This window comes from Ursus maritimus, assembly GCF_017311325.1.
Source record: "Ursus maritimus isolate PB19 chromosome X unlocalized genomic scaffold, ASM1731132v1 scaffold_X1, whole genome shotgun sequence".
In the NCBI taxonomy this organism is placed as follows: domain Eukaryota; kingdom Metazoa; phylum Chordata; class Mammalia; order Carnivora; family Ursidae; genus Ursus; species Ursus maritimus.
Window position 1 is genome coordinate 95,186,638 of NW_024423319.1, and position 17,842 is coordinate 95,204,479.

Below are 17,842 nucleotides of genomic sequence, written 5' to 3' on the forward strand. Positions count from 1 at the left end.
TTTTTTTTTTTTTTTAAGAATGTTCTCTACGAGTCTAAGGAGATAGATGCTTTGTACACGAACACTAAAATGTTAAAATTTCAGACAGGAGCCAAGTTTTGTAGCGCTAGAAAGGTGTTGGAGTTGCAGAATTATTTTTTGTTTGCTTGTTTTTCCCCTAATAACAAAATTCTTTTCCTGACAATTGCCCATATATTGAATTGCAGAATCATAGCACATTTGGAGTAGAAAAGATTTTAAAAGTATTCCTGCCCAGGCAAATTTCTTACATGGATAAGAAAAAATGAGGAAGATGCAATGGTAGTGACTCAGTAGGGACTGTACTTGTCTGAAGTATTTTTGCAGTGTGCGTTTTCACACTTTCCTGTCACATTGCAGGTAACTATCTTTTGGTGTTTGAAGGTGTGTTGCGTATTCTCATGTATGGAACTTTGGATGCAGAGGTTAAGTACTACACATGAGATAGATGTCTACTTTTTATAATCATTCAAGATTTGATTTCACATAGAATTTAGGATCTTCAGATGGACTCATATGTCAGTAAGTCCTGTTAAGTTTTAGATGTTTCCTGTCATCAAATTTACATTGTTGGCATGACTAGTCCTTAAAAATCAACAAAACTTCTTTTTCTTTAAGTTTTGCCAGGATAGGATGCTTTAAAACATCTGTTTAATTTTAAGTTGAATCATAATTGCCAGTATGTGGAAGGCGGCCATGTAAATTTCTTAAATTGATTAAATGAATACAAATTTCACGAGATCAAGTTATTACTGCATCCTGGCTTTTTTTTTTAAAGATACATTTATTTATCCAAAGAGACTGATGTTTCCTTAAACAGAATTTCATCCTTATATGTCAAAGGCATCGGCAGTTAAATCTTACCAGTCTTTTCAAAGTATTGGATCATCTCCCTTGAAAATTAGGCAAGGACACCTTTCCTTGCCCTTTTTTGCTACTGTATTTGTGTGGGATTTTGAGACACTAGTAGACCATCAATTTTCTATTCTATTGTAGTCTTGCCTTTGGCACCAAAGACTCCCATTAAAAAACAAAACAAAACAATCTGCAAAAACAAGGCATCCATAGTTCTCAAAGGACGAAGTTAAAATATGTAGATCGTTTTTATCTCTAGCAGCTTATATTAACTGTTGGGAGGTTTTAAATGATAGTTTAATGAGCCACGTTTCAACATAATGTCACCTATTGATTCTCTTTCCAAAATATATGTTTATTAGCAAAAAGATGTTTAAACGTAGAAGCTGGGACCTATGAGTGACATATCCTCAATGTGTAAAAAAGGCACACCCACAAAATAACTCAAATTTCCATCAAAGGGGGTTTTATTGCTGTTGTGTTTTAAAATCCCTAAACCAAAAGTTCATCAAAATGTTGCAGTAGTACTTTGTGAATGTAACGTGGTGTGTATTCCTAGGTGACTTAAAGAGAGAAATGACCTTTCTCCTTTCCTGTCTTCTCACATGTGCCCAAGGAATTAACTTTATTAAAACATATTCATTGACTTCATAGCAGGGCGTAGGCATTATCCTGGTACAGAATTAGCAAGTTTGCATGCCAGCACTGTGCTAGTTAGGGACAGCAAGGTGATGAATGAAACACTTGCTTTTAAACAACGAAATCATATAAATGTACAAAGTAATATAAAGGAGGAAATAAAAGTTTAAATTCTGCAGGGGGATAGAAGAGATCTAAAGAAGTTTGCTAACAGGGAACTGCTATCTTGCCAATTTTATCCCCCCCATATTTACTAAGAGGGTATCTCAATACGGATCGTGGGTGACTGGCTGTCTTCCGTCTACCCTTTGATTATTATTAGGTACTCTAAACCCATCACAGAAGATTTTCAGTTGAACAGAGGAAGGTCACCCACTCCTAGTTCTGGTGTGGGTTTTCTTCTTCCTGCTTTTCCAGATAACCGTGTTTTCTAAATTGTATCCTTAGGTTTTTTCCCTAAGAGTGGGGAAGAAACGATGTTCAGTGTAACAAACTCATCACAACTTTATGAAAACAGTATGATTAGAAATTACTGAGAAATACCTGTACCCTTTAGATAATATTAGTTACCATCAAATGCTAATGAAAGCTTTTTAACATAGTACGGGGTAGGAAACAGCAGTCATTAGTGGTGATGGTGTGTCTTTTTTTGGGGGGGGGGCTAAATTCTGCAACATGATTTAATAGCAGGCGTCTTTGCTAAAGCACTGTATATACTGGTCTTATTTGGGGGAAAAGATACCATATGTTATGGTATTTAGATGATAAATTGCATTTTCACCAAATTTTCTAAGATAGAATTCTGTGAAGCAGTTGAAACAACCCTTGATTTGTTAAAGAAAAAGAGATGTGTGTTCTTCAACACAAAATAATTCAAAAGACTTGAATGAAATTGTCATGGATTGAAAATTAGTAACCTGTCCGGTACTTTTGGACAACCAGAATTTTCTAGAATTTTGGCAAAATTAACCTGCATTTTGGTTATTAGAGTTGTTGCATCACTTACTTGCGTGGTACCTCTTATCATGTATGTGCTTAAAGTCAGGTGGGCACTGCCCTTTTGACACATTTTTTTATCCATAAATTGGCCCGAAGAGTAGGACTCTTAAGTTGTATCATTGCAACTTGATTAACAAGGTAGGTGCTTCTCTAATAGTCCATTTCACTTTGTGCAGCACAGTGTACAGTGTCCATATTGTCATTTTGTAAAAGACACATAGTTTGCTTTAAATGTTTGTTTGCATGTGAAGAATGTTAGATTTGATATTAGTTGATTGAAAAGACGTCATTTTAATTATTGAAATTAGAATCGGAATTCTTCTTTTGCCATCTTTGTGTCTGTATCTCATGGAATAGTGGAAAATTAATGCAACACTGATGGATTTAGGTCAGAATGCAACTTAGCCAAGAAAACAAAGTTTAAACTCCCTCAGTAACGGTTTCAGTTTTCCACTTCATTTCCCACATGCAGACTAAAAAAGTGAAGTGTATCATTTGATACCTCCAGAAATATTTTGGCTGTAACAGCACCGTTTTGATTCATTCTTCAGACATGAGGAAATGGATTTACTGTCCAAACCCAGAAGTATGTAGCATTAATCTCAAATTCCTAAATTACAATTGATGAAAATAATTCAATGCCATAATTTCTAAGGAGATGAGCTAGTCAGGAAAAAGGCATGGTCTTCTGTGAAGAGATGGATGTGTTAGAGAATTTGGGTTTGAAAAGTTATTCTGCAACTGGAGCTTGTTTTCCCCTCCACAAATATAAACCATCCCAGTATTTCCCATTCCTGATGATAAAATGGAATTGGAAATACTGAATTCGCTTTCTGAGTTCTCACCAATATAATTAAAATAAATTTAAATGTTTTGCTATACATATGCCCAACAAGTGAATAAAAGTATTTAGAAGAACTGAGGGTGTTCTGGGGATGAGTGAAATGATCTAGCTTATTTATGTGGGTGAGTTAGGGAGGATTTATGGATGACCTCTGAGGTGGTGTCAAGATGATAGGAAACAGTGATACTCCCGTATTAAAACATTAAAATACATTTAGGAAACTACTACCCACCCAAACTGTGGGAGTTGAATTTCTAAGGCTAAAAATCTGTTTCTTCATTGCTGTTTAATTTTATCTAATTTCCTAGAAGAAGTAGCAATTGTGTGCTCAGGGATTTACATACAGTAGAACTAATTTCAGCGTATAAACAATACCTACAGAGGTAAATAAATTAGGCAGTGTTTGACAAGTTAAAGGTTTTGAAATGAGGTGGGTGAAGGAAAGCTTTAGGCACTGGTGTGGTACATTTGACCTTGGTTCAAAGGTATGGAAACTGTACTGTCATTAAGATTTTGCCTTTCCTGAAAATTGGAAGTAAACTTTGACCACGAATTCCGTCAAGGAATGTGAATTCTCCAATTTGGCAATTATAATGTGGCTCATAGAATTTTCATAATGCAGTGGCAATTTCAGACCAGTCTCAAGTATTAGACCGTAAAGTAAGTCAGCACAATTCTGCAGAATACTAAAGCATTTATAGACATTGGAAACTCTGGTGCCAGCTAATAAAAATACCTTGAAAGAGGACTTGAATTTAGTTCCTGAGTTGCATATTAATGCTGGACTTGATGTTACGATATGAGTACTGCCCAATTTTGATTCTGTAACTGCGGGGGAAAGTATAGCATTATATATATTAATTCCTGTTATTTTTTTCCTTTTTTTAAATTTTTTACTTTTTTTTTTCTTGTTTTAGAGAAAGCAATAGTAGATAGAGAAGCACACACTTATCTTGAGCCTTGGCTTCCATAGGTGCACTTTCGGTGCCTTCTGTGTGCCACTGTGTCACTTTCGCCAAAATACAGTAGTCCCCTTCACTCCCCACCATATCTGGGGGATATATTCTAAGACCCCCCGGTGGATGCCTGAAACTGTGGGTAGTACCAAACCCTATATATGCTATGTTTTTTCCTATTCACACATACCTGTGATAAAGTTTAATTTTTAAATTAGGTACAGTAAGAAATTAACAACAATAACTAAGATTATAAAACAGAAGTGTTACAACAATATACTGTAATAGGAGTTATATAAATGTGATCCCTCTCTCAAAATATTGTATTGTGCCATACTCATCCTTCTTGTGATGATGTGAGATGATAAAACGCCTACATGATGAAATGAAGTGAGGTGACTGATATAGGCATTGTGACGTAGCCTTAGTAGTCAGTAGCCTACTGTTGACCTTCTGGTGATTCGTCAGGAGGATCATCTGCTTCCAGACTGGACTGTGTTTGACCGCGGATAACGGAAAGCATGGAAAGTGAAACTGCAGATAAGGGGGGACTGCTATACTCTTAAGCAGAACCTGCCATATACTACGGCAGCCTCATTTCAGGTGTGAGTTCCAGATCCAAAATGTTCTTCTCAGCCCATTTGAGTCTTCCCTGGTTTATGGACCCAGGATGTCCATTTTTTTCATCAAAACTGATTATAACTTGTTTTCTGAGCTCTCAGAAACCAAACCCAAATTTCAAATCAACTGGCCTGACATTGAACAATGACCAGTGTTAATTGTGCAGAGCACTGCAATTTGTAAAATAGCACCATGGGCATTGATGTTCTGCAGAGCTGGTTTATGTTCACTGCTCTGCTACGGTGTCAGTTTATCATTTATAGAAATGTGTAAAACTAATGCAGAGTAATAAATCTCTAAGGACTCTTAACACTTCATCTGACTAAATACTGTGAGGGCTATAAAATTGTGGAACTAAGATTGATGTAGAAATTAACCAATTATGAGAACTTAAAATAGATGATTTTATTTTAAGAAATGGGGCTGAAAATTGGTAATTTTATGACACTTTAATTTGTTTTGCAAACACTGAATATGGGGTAGCGAGTATTTGTGGCATGCAAACCTTCTAATGGAAAAACCATTAGTGTAAAGACAAGTTTTCTGGTCATTTATTATAATATTACCATAAACTCGTTCAAGTTCTGTAGTATATAACAAAACATTTTATATGTATATTTTGTTAAATCTACATTTGGTAGATAAGGAAGTATATGTGGATACATGAAGCCCAGCGTATATTGTTTTAATGGCCATTACTAGGTGTCTGTAAAACTATTTTTCACTTTTTAAAAATTCTCTGTATTCTAGTCTTGTTCAACAAGAAAGAGGAAGTGGTATCAGGCCCATCTGCAGGGTCCCTGACTTTAGCTCACCGGTAAGGGATGCAGGCCCTAATATTTCGACAGTGGATTCTAACTATTTACTGAAAGAGGCGCGATGCTGTAAGCACTGTTGTCAGCTTCAGAGTGCCTAGTGCTGAACCGTGAGAAGTGCCCTGGGTCTCACTGACAATGGTAGCCTTATCGGACCACTTTTTTGGCTTCCTGATTGTTCAACTGATCAGCGAATTAAAGCTTTGGTCTTGGGCAACCTGCCTGAGTGAATCATTCCAAATGGATATAATGACAACAATCTCAAAACTTGGCACTGTCTGCCAGAGATATGAGCTCAATACCTCAGTCTAAGGCCCAGGTTCGGGCCAGGACAGTGACAGACAGGGCCCAGTTCTAGTCTCTTGTAAAATAAAATGGCTTCTCCGTGTGAACAGGCGTTATCTATGGTTAAGGACCAAAAGGAAGGGTAGCAATATTACAGTGTGATATTGGTAACGTGCATTTTTGACTTTATGTCTAAGATGACTTTCTCATTAGCCACAACCCTCAGTACTAAAAATACACATAGGACATTTAGAAGAAAATAAGGGAGTACCTCCTGCCCCCCGCCCCCGCTTCAAATAAATAAATAAAACTTAAAAAAAAAAAAAGGGAAGAAAATCAGAACTGGTTGTATTCACTTACTTTTTAGAACTACTTCCTGTGCTCTAAGAGGTTCCCTTCCTAATAGGTTCTAGTCCCTTTTAGTAAGTGTTATTCTCCTGGTGGCTTCTATTGTTTTATTGGTTTTCCATACAACATGAAGTATTACTATTTTAAGGAAATTCAACATTTTGTGAGATTTGGGTTTTTTGTACTTTTCGATTGCTAAGTTGGGTGGGCATCACTTTGCACTCCTGTATTACTCACTTATCAGATTGACTTCATTATGAGATTATTAATGTCTGAGAGACCTTTACATACAAAAAAGTTCAACATTTTTAAATGGTACATAAAGTACAGACCAGAGGTAGTGAATTTTAGCTGGAGGGTCAAAACCAGCCCACCACCTGTTTTTTGTAGATAAAGTTTTATTGGAACGCAGCTATGCTCATTCATTTACATATTGTCTATGGCTGTTTTCACACTACATAGCAGAGGTTGAGTAGTTCCAACACAGACCGTGACCCACAAAGCTGAAAATATTTACTGTCTGGCCCTTGTGGGAAAATTTTGCCAATTTTTTTCTATCTTAGTTCGTTTTTACAAAATGCAAATAAATACAGGTATTTTAGCTATTCTTAGAGGATATTTAAAGTAGAGAAAAGTAATCAAAATTCCTTTTTTTATTTTGGGTTAAAAGTGGAAATAGTCAAATGTGTGGCATTTTATGCATAGATATTGAAAGAGCTTATCAGAAAAAAGCATTCTTTTAAGTTATTTTTTTAAGTGAGTGAATATTTAGTTGTATCTTGACTTAAAATTGAGTCTGTAAAAATTCTTATTTAAAGTAATTTGGAGAAAGTTGCTAAAAGTAATAATCATTTTATAAAAATAGTGGTCCAACTAGAAAGTTTTCGACATAGTCTCTCTCTCTCTCTCTTTTTTGTTTAAAGATTTTATTTATTTATTCGACAGAGATGGAGACAGCCAGCGAGAGAGGGAACACAAGCAGGGGGAGTGGGAGAGGAAGAAGCAGGCTCATAGCGGAAGAGCCTGATGCGGGGCTCGATCCCAGAATGCCAGGATCACGCCCTGAGCCGAAGGCAGACGCTTAACCACTGTGCCACCCAGGCGCCCCTCGACATAGTCTCTCTTAAAGAATTTGATAGATGAATGGATGGATTTTTTTTTCTACCCCAAACACTTTGATACAATAAAAATTTTACTTATTCAGAAATTTCAACTTAAAAGTTTTCGGAAGGGTTTCTATTATGTTAAGTGAAAAATAATTGTGCTATGTATAAACTTTTTCAAAGAAATTTAGAGACTTCCAAATGTAAGGATTATTCTTTTGGTTTTTTTTTTAATTCAAACCTACATGCTGTTATGGCATAAAAAATCCGTAGTATGGCTATCCTTTTAAACTCTAGTTGAAAGCCAGATATACTTTTGTTTGAAGTTATATGGCTTTGTTACAAATAGGTGGCATAAAAATGCTCTCCACTTTCTTGCGATTCACCTTTATATTTTAAAAGTGTGGATTTTTTCTGTTTTCTCCTTGTTTGTTTGTTTCCTGAATACAGTGCGAGTTCTGGTTCAGTGCCAGTTATAAATCCAGAATTTATTAGAAGGCAAGGATGTGGAAGAGGACACTTGAGGCAGAGATATATAAGTATAAAGAAAAGAAGAAAATCCGAGGGTTTTATAGGTTCCTCCATTCATCCCTTATCCTACAGTGGTAAAGAGTGCACTTTGGAAGCTTTCTGGAGGGGTAATTTCAGAGTGCAGCATCAAAATATCACGAGTTCTTGACTTTGGGTAGACTACATTGCAATTTAACCATGGATTAAAGTCTATTTTCGTTTTCTGCACATACATTAAAGCGAGGGCCAGAAGAGGGAGCCTGGGACTTCCAAAGGACCCCCACTGAAGAATGTTCTGCACAGTATCATTTTTTGTGATGCTTCCTAAACTGGATAGTGCTTTCATATATTCACTTTGCTGCTTCTTGGAGAACATTCTCCTCTTCTTATGGAATGGGAAATGGGCCAATTTTCTGTCATGCTATTTCTGTATCTTCATAGGAAATGACACATGCATTTCAGCGAGGTTTACGTTTCACTCAGCACATGGGAGACTCAGAGTATCCATGTACAGAGACCTGTACACAGCACATGGTCAATATATGCTTGCTGTTTCCACGTATGAATGAAGAAGGGGGGCCAGCAGCTCTTTAGAGTACGTTTTGGCTCCCTGGGAATACTTAATTTCACAAATCATCCTTGTGGTAAATACCACAGTGAGATTAGAATGAAATGAAAGAGAGGAGGAAAAAACAAACAGCAACAAATTCTCCTGATGCCATTTTGCTGAGGGAGTTGTTTTAGAGAAGAAGAGGAAAAGATAAGCAAATAAAAACTGGTTTCTTTGGGGGGGGGTGTGGTATGGAGAAGGAAGGCTTTACAAGAAAGGATGGGGGGCGGGGAAGAATGAAAGAATGTATTACTGCCACACAACAACATGGGTGGATATCAGAGACATAAAAGCCAGACACAAAATCAATATCCCAGACTTAAAAGCCAGGCACAAAAGAGTTCATACCATTTACATAAAGTTTAAGAACAGGCAAAAATAAATCCGAGGTCATAGGTGTCCCTTACTAACCTGGGTGGGAGGGTGATTATCGACTGGGGAGGGGCACGAGGGAACCCCGGTGATGAAAATGTTCTATATCTTAATGTAGGTGGTGGTTATATGGGGGTATGAATATATATAAAATTTCGTCATATTCTCAACTTTCATACTTAAGATTTGTGAACTTTATAGCTCAATAGAAAAAACAATAATAATGAAAACAGGTTATGGAAAGGACACCCAATTTACCATGAAGGCTTAGTAGAGTCCTTGGAAAGTGTGGCAAACCCCTTGTCTAAAAACACTGCTGAGCTTAGCATAAGAGACTTTTCTGAATAAGGACGTTTATAGTAATTTTTGTTGCAAAACATTTCAGTTCCTAGAGGATGCTTAGCATGCAGTAAGATCCCATATATTTAGCTGCAGCTAGGTGCAGGCTGCTAAACATCATTCTGTTGATTCTTTGAGGATTGACTGCTCAAAAGCAATACCTTTCTTTTTTTCTTTCCAGATTGGCAGATTGCTACTCTGGCTTTACTCTTGGGCGGTGCTGCCATCATTCTTATTGCATTCCTGGTGGGTTTGATTTCTATCTGCGTGGGATCTCGAAGGCGCTTCTACAGACCTGTTGCTGTCATGCTTTTTGCAGCAGGTAAATATATATATATATTACGTTCGAACCGGTATTCACATTGCAGGAGCCTTTCTACCATCCCTCGCTTCTCATGCAAAAGCAGTATGTGGTTGTTGCGTTACATACAAATTGAGAGACATTTGTTACAGTTTAAGGTAAATTGACTAAGGGTTTGTCATTATTATTAGTTTTCAGTATGTTAAGCATTTCACAGAGCACAGTGGCAATTTCTAAACTTCCATGAATAAGTAATAGTTCTTGACAGGGCTACTGCCTTACAAATTGCAGCAGATGTATTTGCCAACCATCTTTGCGTTCAGCTTTTTTCCCATCCTTTTACTACCCCCTTGGTGATCTTAAGGCAACATGATTTTTTTCTGACATGAAACTGGAAAAAATTCCAATATATGTAGCCTTAAAGGTCTAAATCTGTTTGGAAACAAACATGCTTGTAATGAAAAATGATACCATATAACTTGAACCATCAGACCGTTCAGTTGTATGCAGTCACTGGCAAGCCGTTAATTTAACAACCATCCTTCTATGAAGCACGCACAGCTTGGATGAAAATATCAAGCAAGGTAAGGTGGAGGTTTTGCTAAAATCAGGGAACTATTTAGAAAGGGGGTTTACAAGACTAAAAGCCCAGTCCATTATTTTATGTGTTTTAATTTTCATTTGTAAGAATAGCCTTGAATATATTGTTCTTTTTGATTCAAACTGAAATATTCTTGTGGTGCCTTCAATTTACCCTGTCAGTCACGTCTGATTTGAAGGCTGCAAAATAAGCCCCTGTGACTGTCAATAATGAAGACACTGACAGAACCATCTCGGCTGTTAGATGGATTTTTTTTTTTTTAAGCTGTTTAAAGACGGGAACAGATGAAATTTCTCAGGATTTCAAGTGTAGGGTCAGCTAAAAATATAAGATCTGAAGTATTCTGCTGCCCCCTACTGTTTGTGTTCTTTTTTTTTTTTTTTTTTTTTTTTTTTTTTTTTTTTTTTTTTTTTTTTTTTTTTTATACCCACGAAGACTGCTCGAAATATATGTGTCATGAAAACGAACGTCCAGAGGGCTGAATGAAGTACATCTAAGTCAAATCTTTTAAGTGACTCGCTCAAGATTGCACAGTAGTTACCAGCAGAGCCGGGGCTGGGAGGCTGCTGAATTTTGAACTAGTGGCTCATTCACTACTGATTCATTCATTCATTTATTCCGCTGTTTATTAGGTGCATCTTACAGACAGAACATGGCATTAAGAGACCCATGAAACTAGCTAAATAGCACCACAGATACTTGCTAATAGAATAGAAACCACTATTACAAAAAATAGTTTGAAGTCTTAGGCATTGGCCGTAGTTGATCTCCTGTATAATAAAGATCTCTGTTGTGAATAATTTAGTACATAGAGTCCATCATAGTTCTCTAGTTTATATCTTGGTTCATGGATTTATCATGGATCATTCTATCCTTAAAATGAAATAACTTGATATTTTAATTTTAGTATAAATTTGTCTTTGTAGCTAGTATTTATTAACAGTGATAAGATAATTAATTGTAATAGAATTTCTTGATAAATTATTCTGAAATGACATACATTCCTTAAAACTGGAATTATGTTTTGAATAATTTTTTGAATACTCAGATATTTGTGATTTTAGAAAGGTATAGAAGTACTCTAGACATTCTCTTATAAATATCCAATATTATGGTGCTACCTAGTTACTGTCTCATTTAGACTTTAATTTACCACCATAATAGCATATACAGAATCTAGAAAGAAATCCATTGTTTATAGCACCTATTATAAACGTGCTTAGAAAAATAACTAGCAGTTTCTGGTTCTTTCTCAAAAAGCTCTGTATGTTTTCCCAAATATAGCAAAATTTATGAAAATGTGAAAATAAGTACTGGTTGTAACAGAAAACATGTTGTAAATGAACATAAGTTAAAGGTAATGGATTTGGTCAAAATAAAGATTACGATTTAGCTCTAGCTACTACAAGTATTAGTAAATTATAAAGTAATGAAAGGAATCCCTACAGCAATATTCATATATTCATATTCTACCCTCTGAGACCTAAAGCAAGCATTATACTGCTACATTTTTAAAATGTGCATGTGCTGAGATTTAATTTTACTCATTCTCTTTTGACACTGTGCTTATGGAAGCTTTTTTTTTAAAAAAATAACCGTTAGTTTAGTGTTCACTTTGCATATAAGCAAGGTAAAAACTTACTGGTTATTTGAAGCATGTCATGAAAAGATTTCTCTCTCCCATCTGAAAACCCATTAAAGAGTAGCCTGTAGCTGATTTCTGGAAAAGATACTCATTTCACATAATAATCCATTATTGATTTGGGCATAAGATTAACAAATTTGGAAAATCTGCCCACTTGAAACAATGCTAGTGAAAAATCATGGCTGTTTATTTTGCTTGCTTCATAGTAAACGTACTTATTCTCTTGGTTGGCCTGTCTCACTTGTAATTCAGTTTAGTGATTCTTTGTAAATGTGTATTTGGAGCCATTTCCCCTTTTTGCTCATCTTGGTCTGCTTGAAAATAGTCTGTGTTTCTCTTCTTTTCTCAAAATGTTTTTTTTTCAAATAATACCCAGCCTTATCTTGGTGTTGACACACAGAGAATGTTATGTATCTCAGCAAAGAAATAATCTTTTTTTCTGCTGAAACATGCAGTACATAAAATCAAAACAAACATAGCACTACCACTTGGAAACATCTCTACACCGGACTACATAATTAAGTCAGCACTATGTACTATGCCCAGTACAACACGATGCGCAATAGATAGTTGAATGAATGCTGGAAAGATGATGAAGGCATGTGGCTTATAACTTGACAGGGAAAAACGGGCACTTAAACAACTAGCTAACTCTAGTGCAATTTTTCTTAAACCATTTCTCTCTTGGCAATTTATGAAGCATCAAGTTTCATGTGAGCACAAAGCTCAGACCAAAACAGCTCAAGAAAGTAATAGTTATAAAAATGTTTTTTTTCATTTATTCATGTTTTCATTCACTTATTTAACAAATACATGTGGGGCACCTCTAGTATGTAGGTATACTGCCTTGGTGTTACATTATATACTCCAAGGGTATTTACTAAAAGCTGATGAGTAAATCTCATAAAGGCAGCCAACCGTATTTTAAAGGTTTTTCATCTTCCCTTTTTCCCTGAAGCCCCTAATTTAGGATGGGTTTGTTACCTGCCTGAATAGTTGCTAGAATTGCTAAGAGCTTGTCATCACTGCAGCCCATCTAAAACATTGTTCCATGTTCCACAACTCTCTCACTCACTGGTCCTAGAAGTCTGGACTTCAGAATAAGATACTATCTGTAATAATAAGGTTGACAACAATAATTAATTGAGCACCTACCACGTGGAACACTGCTAGACACTTAGTATATTACTATTTCTAACATAGCAATCTTAAGATTGGGTATTTATTTTCCCCATATTCTCAATGAAGAAATAGATTCAGAAAGATTAAGTGATTCCCCAGGGTTATCCAGCTAGTAAGTTGCGGAGCCAGGGTTTCAGTTTATCTTCAGTATGTGTAACACGTAGAAAAACAAGAGCAGAATCAGCCTTGAATTTTTAATTCAGCTGCCAACTGTGTACTGCAGTTGGAGTCCATCCTGTAACTCCAGTTACTCCATCTCTTGGGGGCAACACCTGAAGGAAGCAACTTGAGGTGTCATAAAGACCACACACTGATCAGTGCAACGTGACTGAATCATAGCACATCATGAAAGTGTGCACATTTCCAATATGGATGAGTATGGCATATTTCTTATTGTGTAACTGACAGTGATAGGTAATATATGATGGGATTGTAACTGGCATCTAGTTCTCACTAAAGAGTTGGTGAAATTAAAGGGGCTGCCTCTTTATAGGTCCTCTTCTTTTATTGTCTGGTTTTGCAGATCTTTTTTATGCTCCACTGGGACTTACGATGATTGTTTCCATTTTGTAAGGCCTTTAGTACAAATTGCAAAAGATTCTCAGTACTCTTATTCAGATTTTAAATAACAGAATCCCCACTAATTTTATTAATGATACTTCCTTTCTGTTCTATCTGCAAAAAGCCTTCTATAAATGAATGTTTGTACAGAATGGTGGGTTTTTTCCCCCAGCTCCAGCAACTGCTTTACACCTCTGAACTATCTCTGATTAGAGGCTTGCGTTTTGCAGCCCTCCACACCATCCTGTTATACACTGAGGTGGCCGGAGGTATTTTTTTTTTTAAGATTTTATTTATTTATTTGACAGACACAGCGAGAGAGGGAACACAGGCAAGGGGAGTGTGAGAGGGAGAAGCAGGCTTCCCGCCAAGCAGGGAGCCCGATGAGGGGCCTCTATCCCAGGACCCTGGGATCATGACCTGAGCCGAAGGCAGACGCTTAACGGCTGAGTCACCCAGGTGCCCCTGGAGGTATTTTGAGTCTAGATTTTGTCAGAAAAACCAGTGTCCAGCTTAGATTTCAAACCAAAAGGGAATTCTGTTCACAGATCTTTATCAGTATCGAACTACCCTTTATCTAGAACAATTTTATAGTATCAATGCCAATAATTAATTTCATATGTACTACAATTCTTGGTAGTTACAGATTAAATTTTAAAAGGAAAAGAAGGGGGTGCCTGGGTGACTCAGTCGGTTAAGCATCTGCCCTCAGCTCCCCTCATGATCTCAGGGTCCTGGGATTGAGCCCTGGCTCTGGTGCTCAGCGGGGAGTCCGCTTCTCTCTCTCGCTCTCTCTCTCTCGCTCTTGCTCTCGCTCTGTCTCTTGCTCTGCCCCTTCCCCTGCTCATGCTCTCTCTCTCTCAAATAAGTAAGTAAAATCTTAACAAAAATAAAAAGGAGGGGTGCCTGGGTGGCTCAGTGGTTAAGCGTCTGCCTTCGGCTCAGGGTGTGATCCCGGCGTTCTGGGATCGAGCCCCAGGTCAGGCTCCTCTGCTGAGAGCCTGCTTCTTCCTCTCCCACTCCCCCTGCTTGTGCTCCCTCTCTCACTGGCTATCTCTGTCTCTGTCAAATAAATAAATAAAATCTTAAAAATAAATAAATAAATACATACATACATAAAAAGGAAAAGAAGATTGCTTCATATTCACCAAATTACCATTTTCTTTTTGTAAACATTCTGTATTTAGAGACTTGGCTGGTAAGTCCTGTCAATTCTGTCTCTAAATTATCTTCTAAGTCTGTAGCTTCTTTTCATGGACCACCATTACTGCCTTAGTTGAGGGTATAACTCTTCCTGAAGTGGAACATCTCTGTTCCCAAATTGGAACTTCCTCTTCTTTATTTTTCCATGGTAATATCCAACTTAAAATATCTACGTGACTCCTTCCTTTCCCTTTCCTAGAATCCAGTTACTGAGTTTTTCTTTTATCGTCTTTTCTTCACCTTCTCTCCCCTTTCTTTCCTGCTGGGGTCACCTCAGTCACCACTGCATACAGGTAGCCATGCATTGACTAGTCTTCTACGGGCCTCCTGACTCTAGTCTCCTTCCCGCTTACGGTCTCTTACACACGAACACATGAGGTGTAGTTCTCAAATACACATCTGGTCTTGCCACTTGTCCCTTTGGCTTCCCCAGAGGCAGAACGCAAGACAAGGAAACAAGAGCAAGTACTTGGTCTGGGAGGCAAAAGCAGGGATATGCAAAATGATACAGAGAAGGGAAGGTAGGCCAGAAAGAGGACATCATCAAATCAGTTGTTGCTGAAGGCAGCTGGAGCTTAAACTTCCCGGAAAATTCTGGAAACCGGTTTACAGCACATACCTCAGAGTTATTTCCTTGGAAGGACTAGGAAACTGGGGCATTTAGAAACCAAATTCTGAGAGTCACTGGTAAAGGCTGAGGTGATGCAGGGGAGCCAGCAGTGTTAATTTCCCAGAGCACCAGGCCTGCCCCACAACCAGGCAAAGTAGCTTTCATGGCCAGAGGAAAAGTCAGGCAAAGAAGTGCAGGTGCTGCTGATGGTTCAAAGTCAGGCTGACATGTACTAGAGTGATGAGGAGAGCATATGGATAGGGCACCAACAGCATCTACAATTCAGATAACCTCTGAGATGTTTTCCTGTAGAAACCGGTCTCTTATTTTTTATGATACACTAAGCCTTTTATAGTCTGAACCAAACCTTTCCATGGGAATGTACCGTTTATTCCAACCTTGTGAAATTTTCTATAGGTACACCCTCTTATACTGCTAAGCTCTGTACAAGGTGCTGCTTTTTCCCGGAGGTCTTTTCATTTTTGTCTTCTGACAAAGTCCTGTCCATCCTTCAAGAACGAGTTCAAATGGTGCTTAATCTTGGAAGCCCTTCCTTCTTTCTCCAGGTAGAAATGGTGTTTGGAATATTGTTAGAGTTCAGTAAATGTGTAAAGAATGGATCAGTGAGCCTCTGCTCTTACTGTTGAACACATTTACTTGTAATTATCTATGTGTCTGTTTTCACCATAGAGTATGAAATATGACCGGTCAAGGGCCATGTCCTGTCTGTCTTATCCCTTTCACCTACCACACAGTCAACATCCAATAAATGATTGTTGAAATATCCCCATAAATGAAAGTATTGAATATTTCAATATTGAATATTTTCAATGTTTCAGCATTGAAAAATAGCCCCTTAAAGAAAACTAGACATAAGACAAAAATTAGTACCTCTAAGTTCTTGTCATGCCTCTATCCACACAATTTCATGGTTAGTAGTTTCGTTGCCTCTTTTCAAAAAAGTGGAGAGAGGTATAAAATGAACTTCAAATTCCCTTCAAATTCTAAAATGCTACACAGCCTCACTTATGTTGCCTCTGAGGTAGAGCACAGAGAATACCACAGCTGATGCCTATTATGTTGCATTGATTGGTGGTAAAGTAGAAATGTAAGTGTGATGATGTTTTCTTGAGTTCTGGACTTGGTTTGTTTGTTTGTTTTTCCCTTCATAGCATCTACAAAAGGCAAGGAGCCATTTTTACCTGCCTCTGTGTATTTTTATTAAATGGAAAAAGTTATTTACAAATGCAGGCTTATATATGTTTTTTTCCTCAGTTTTGCTATTACATGCATTTCTCTCAGTGATTCTAAAGAGAGTAAAATAATTCAGAGGCATAAAGCGTTTTAGGGTAATTTTCATCTGGCTACAACACAATAAAGCTTTATCTCTAAGAAAGCTGCTCAGGAGAATATGCCAGTGGAGCCTAATGGAGTTGTATTTCCACTTTTCCACTAGAGGGAAATTATGTCATTGTATTATACCATGGAGGCCAAATATTTGCCAAATAAAACACATTGAAATGAATATTAAAAGCAGTCTAGGTAAACAACTCACCCTAGGGACTGGCTGTTTCACAAAAGAACCCATATAATCCTTCTAGAATAGAATTCAGATCAGTTATTACTTCTCTGCTCAAACTCCTTTAACAGGGGTCCATCACACTGACAGTAAAATCCAGATCCCCGCCCATGGTTCACAGGGCCATCCCCAGATGGGCCCCTGCCTCTCTCTTCTGTCTCATCTCATGTCGCTCCCTGCCTCGTTCTCTGTACAGCAGCCACACAGAGTTCTTACTGATGTCCAGCTGCCACCAGCCTGCTCCCGAGTCAGGAGTTACACACTGCCTCTGCCCTCCACCCAGATTGCTCACTCCCCACTCGATTGACCTGCACCCCTCATTTTGTTTAGATCTGTGCTCAAATGAGTCCTCCCCTAAAGAGGCTTTCCCCAGTTTTTGATCTGAAAGAGCAGCCTGCATCCCTCTATCTGGTTTTCTGACATTCTTGTATTTTCATGTGTCTTGGCAATACCTGCCATATTCTGTACCTATTTACTAATGAACTGCCTCCCTGTGAGGGTAGCAACTTTTGTTACCAATGTCTTAAACTGTACTACTTGGTTCAAACATTTATTGAATGAATGAATTTGTTGACTGAGTAAACGAATGACTATTCCTAATTCACATATTTCAGTCAGCTACTGGCAAGATCAGTCATGCTTAGACTAGTGACCAGAGTATAGAAACCTGAGGAGAAATGCCTTTTTTAAAAAAACTTACTAACTTTGCCATTTTTTTTCTGTAGTTCATGGTTGATAGTAATTGACTTCTTGTTAGTTTTAAGACATTTAATACATGAAAGCACTCTTTCCCTCACAAAGTCACAGAGCCAGCTGACTTTTTTTTTTTTTTTTTTTTTTTTTTTT

The 17,842-nt window shown here is 37.5% G+C and overlaps 1 protein-coding gene across 1 annotated transcript in view; it reads left to right on the top strand.

Moving 5' to 3' along the window:
- TMEM47 (transmembrane protein 47) overlaps positions 1-17,842 on the top strand; it is a 30,169-nt gene that overhangs the window by 6,617 nt on the left and 5,710 nt on the right. The window contains exon 2 of the mRNA XM_040633111.1: positions 9,496-9,636. Within this exon, the coding sequence (XP_040489045.1) occupies positions 9,496-9,636 (141 nt within the window). The remainder of the gene's footprint in view (positions 1-9,495; positions 9,637-17,842) is intronic.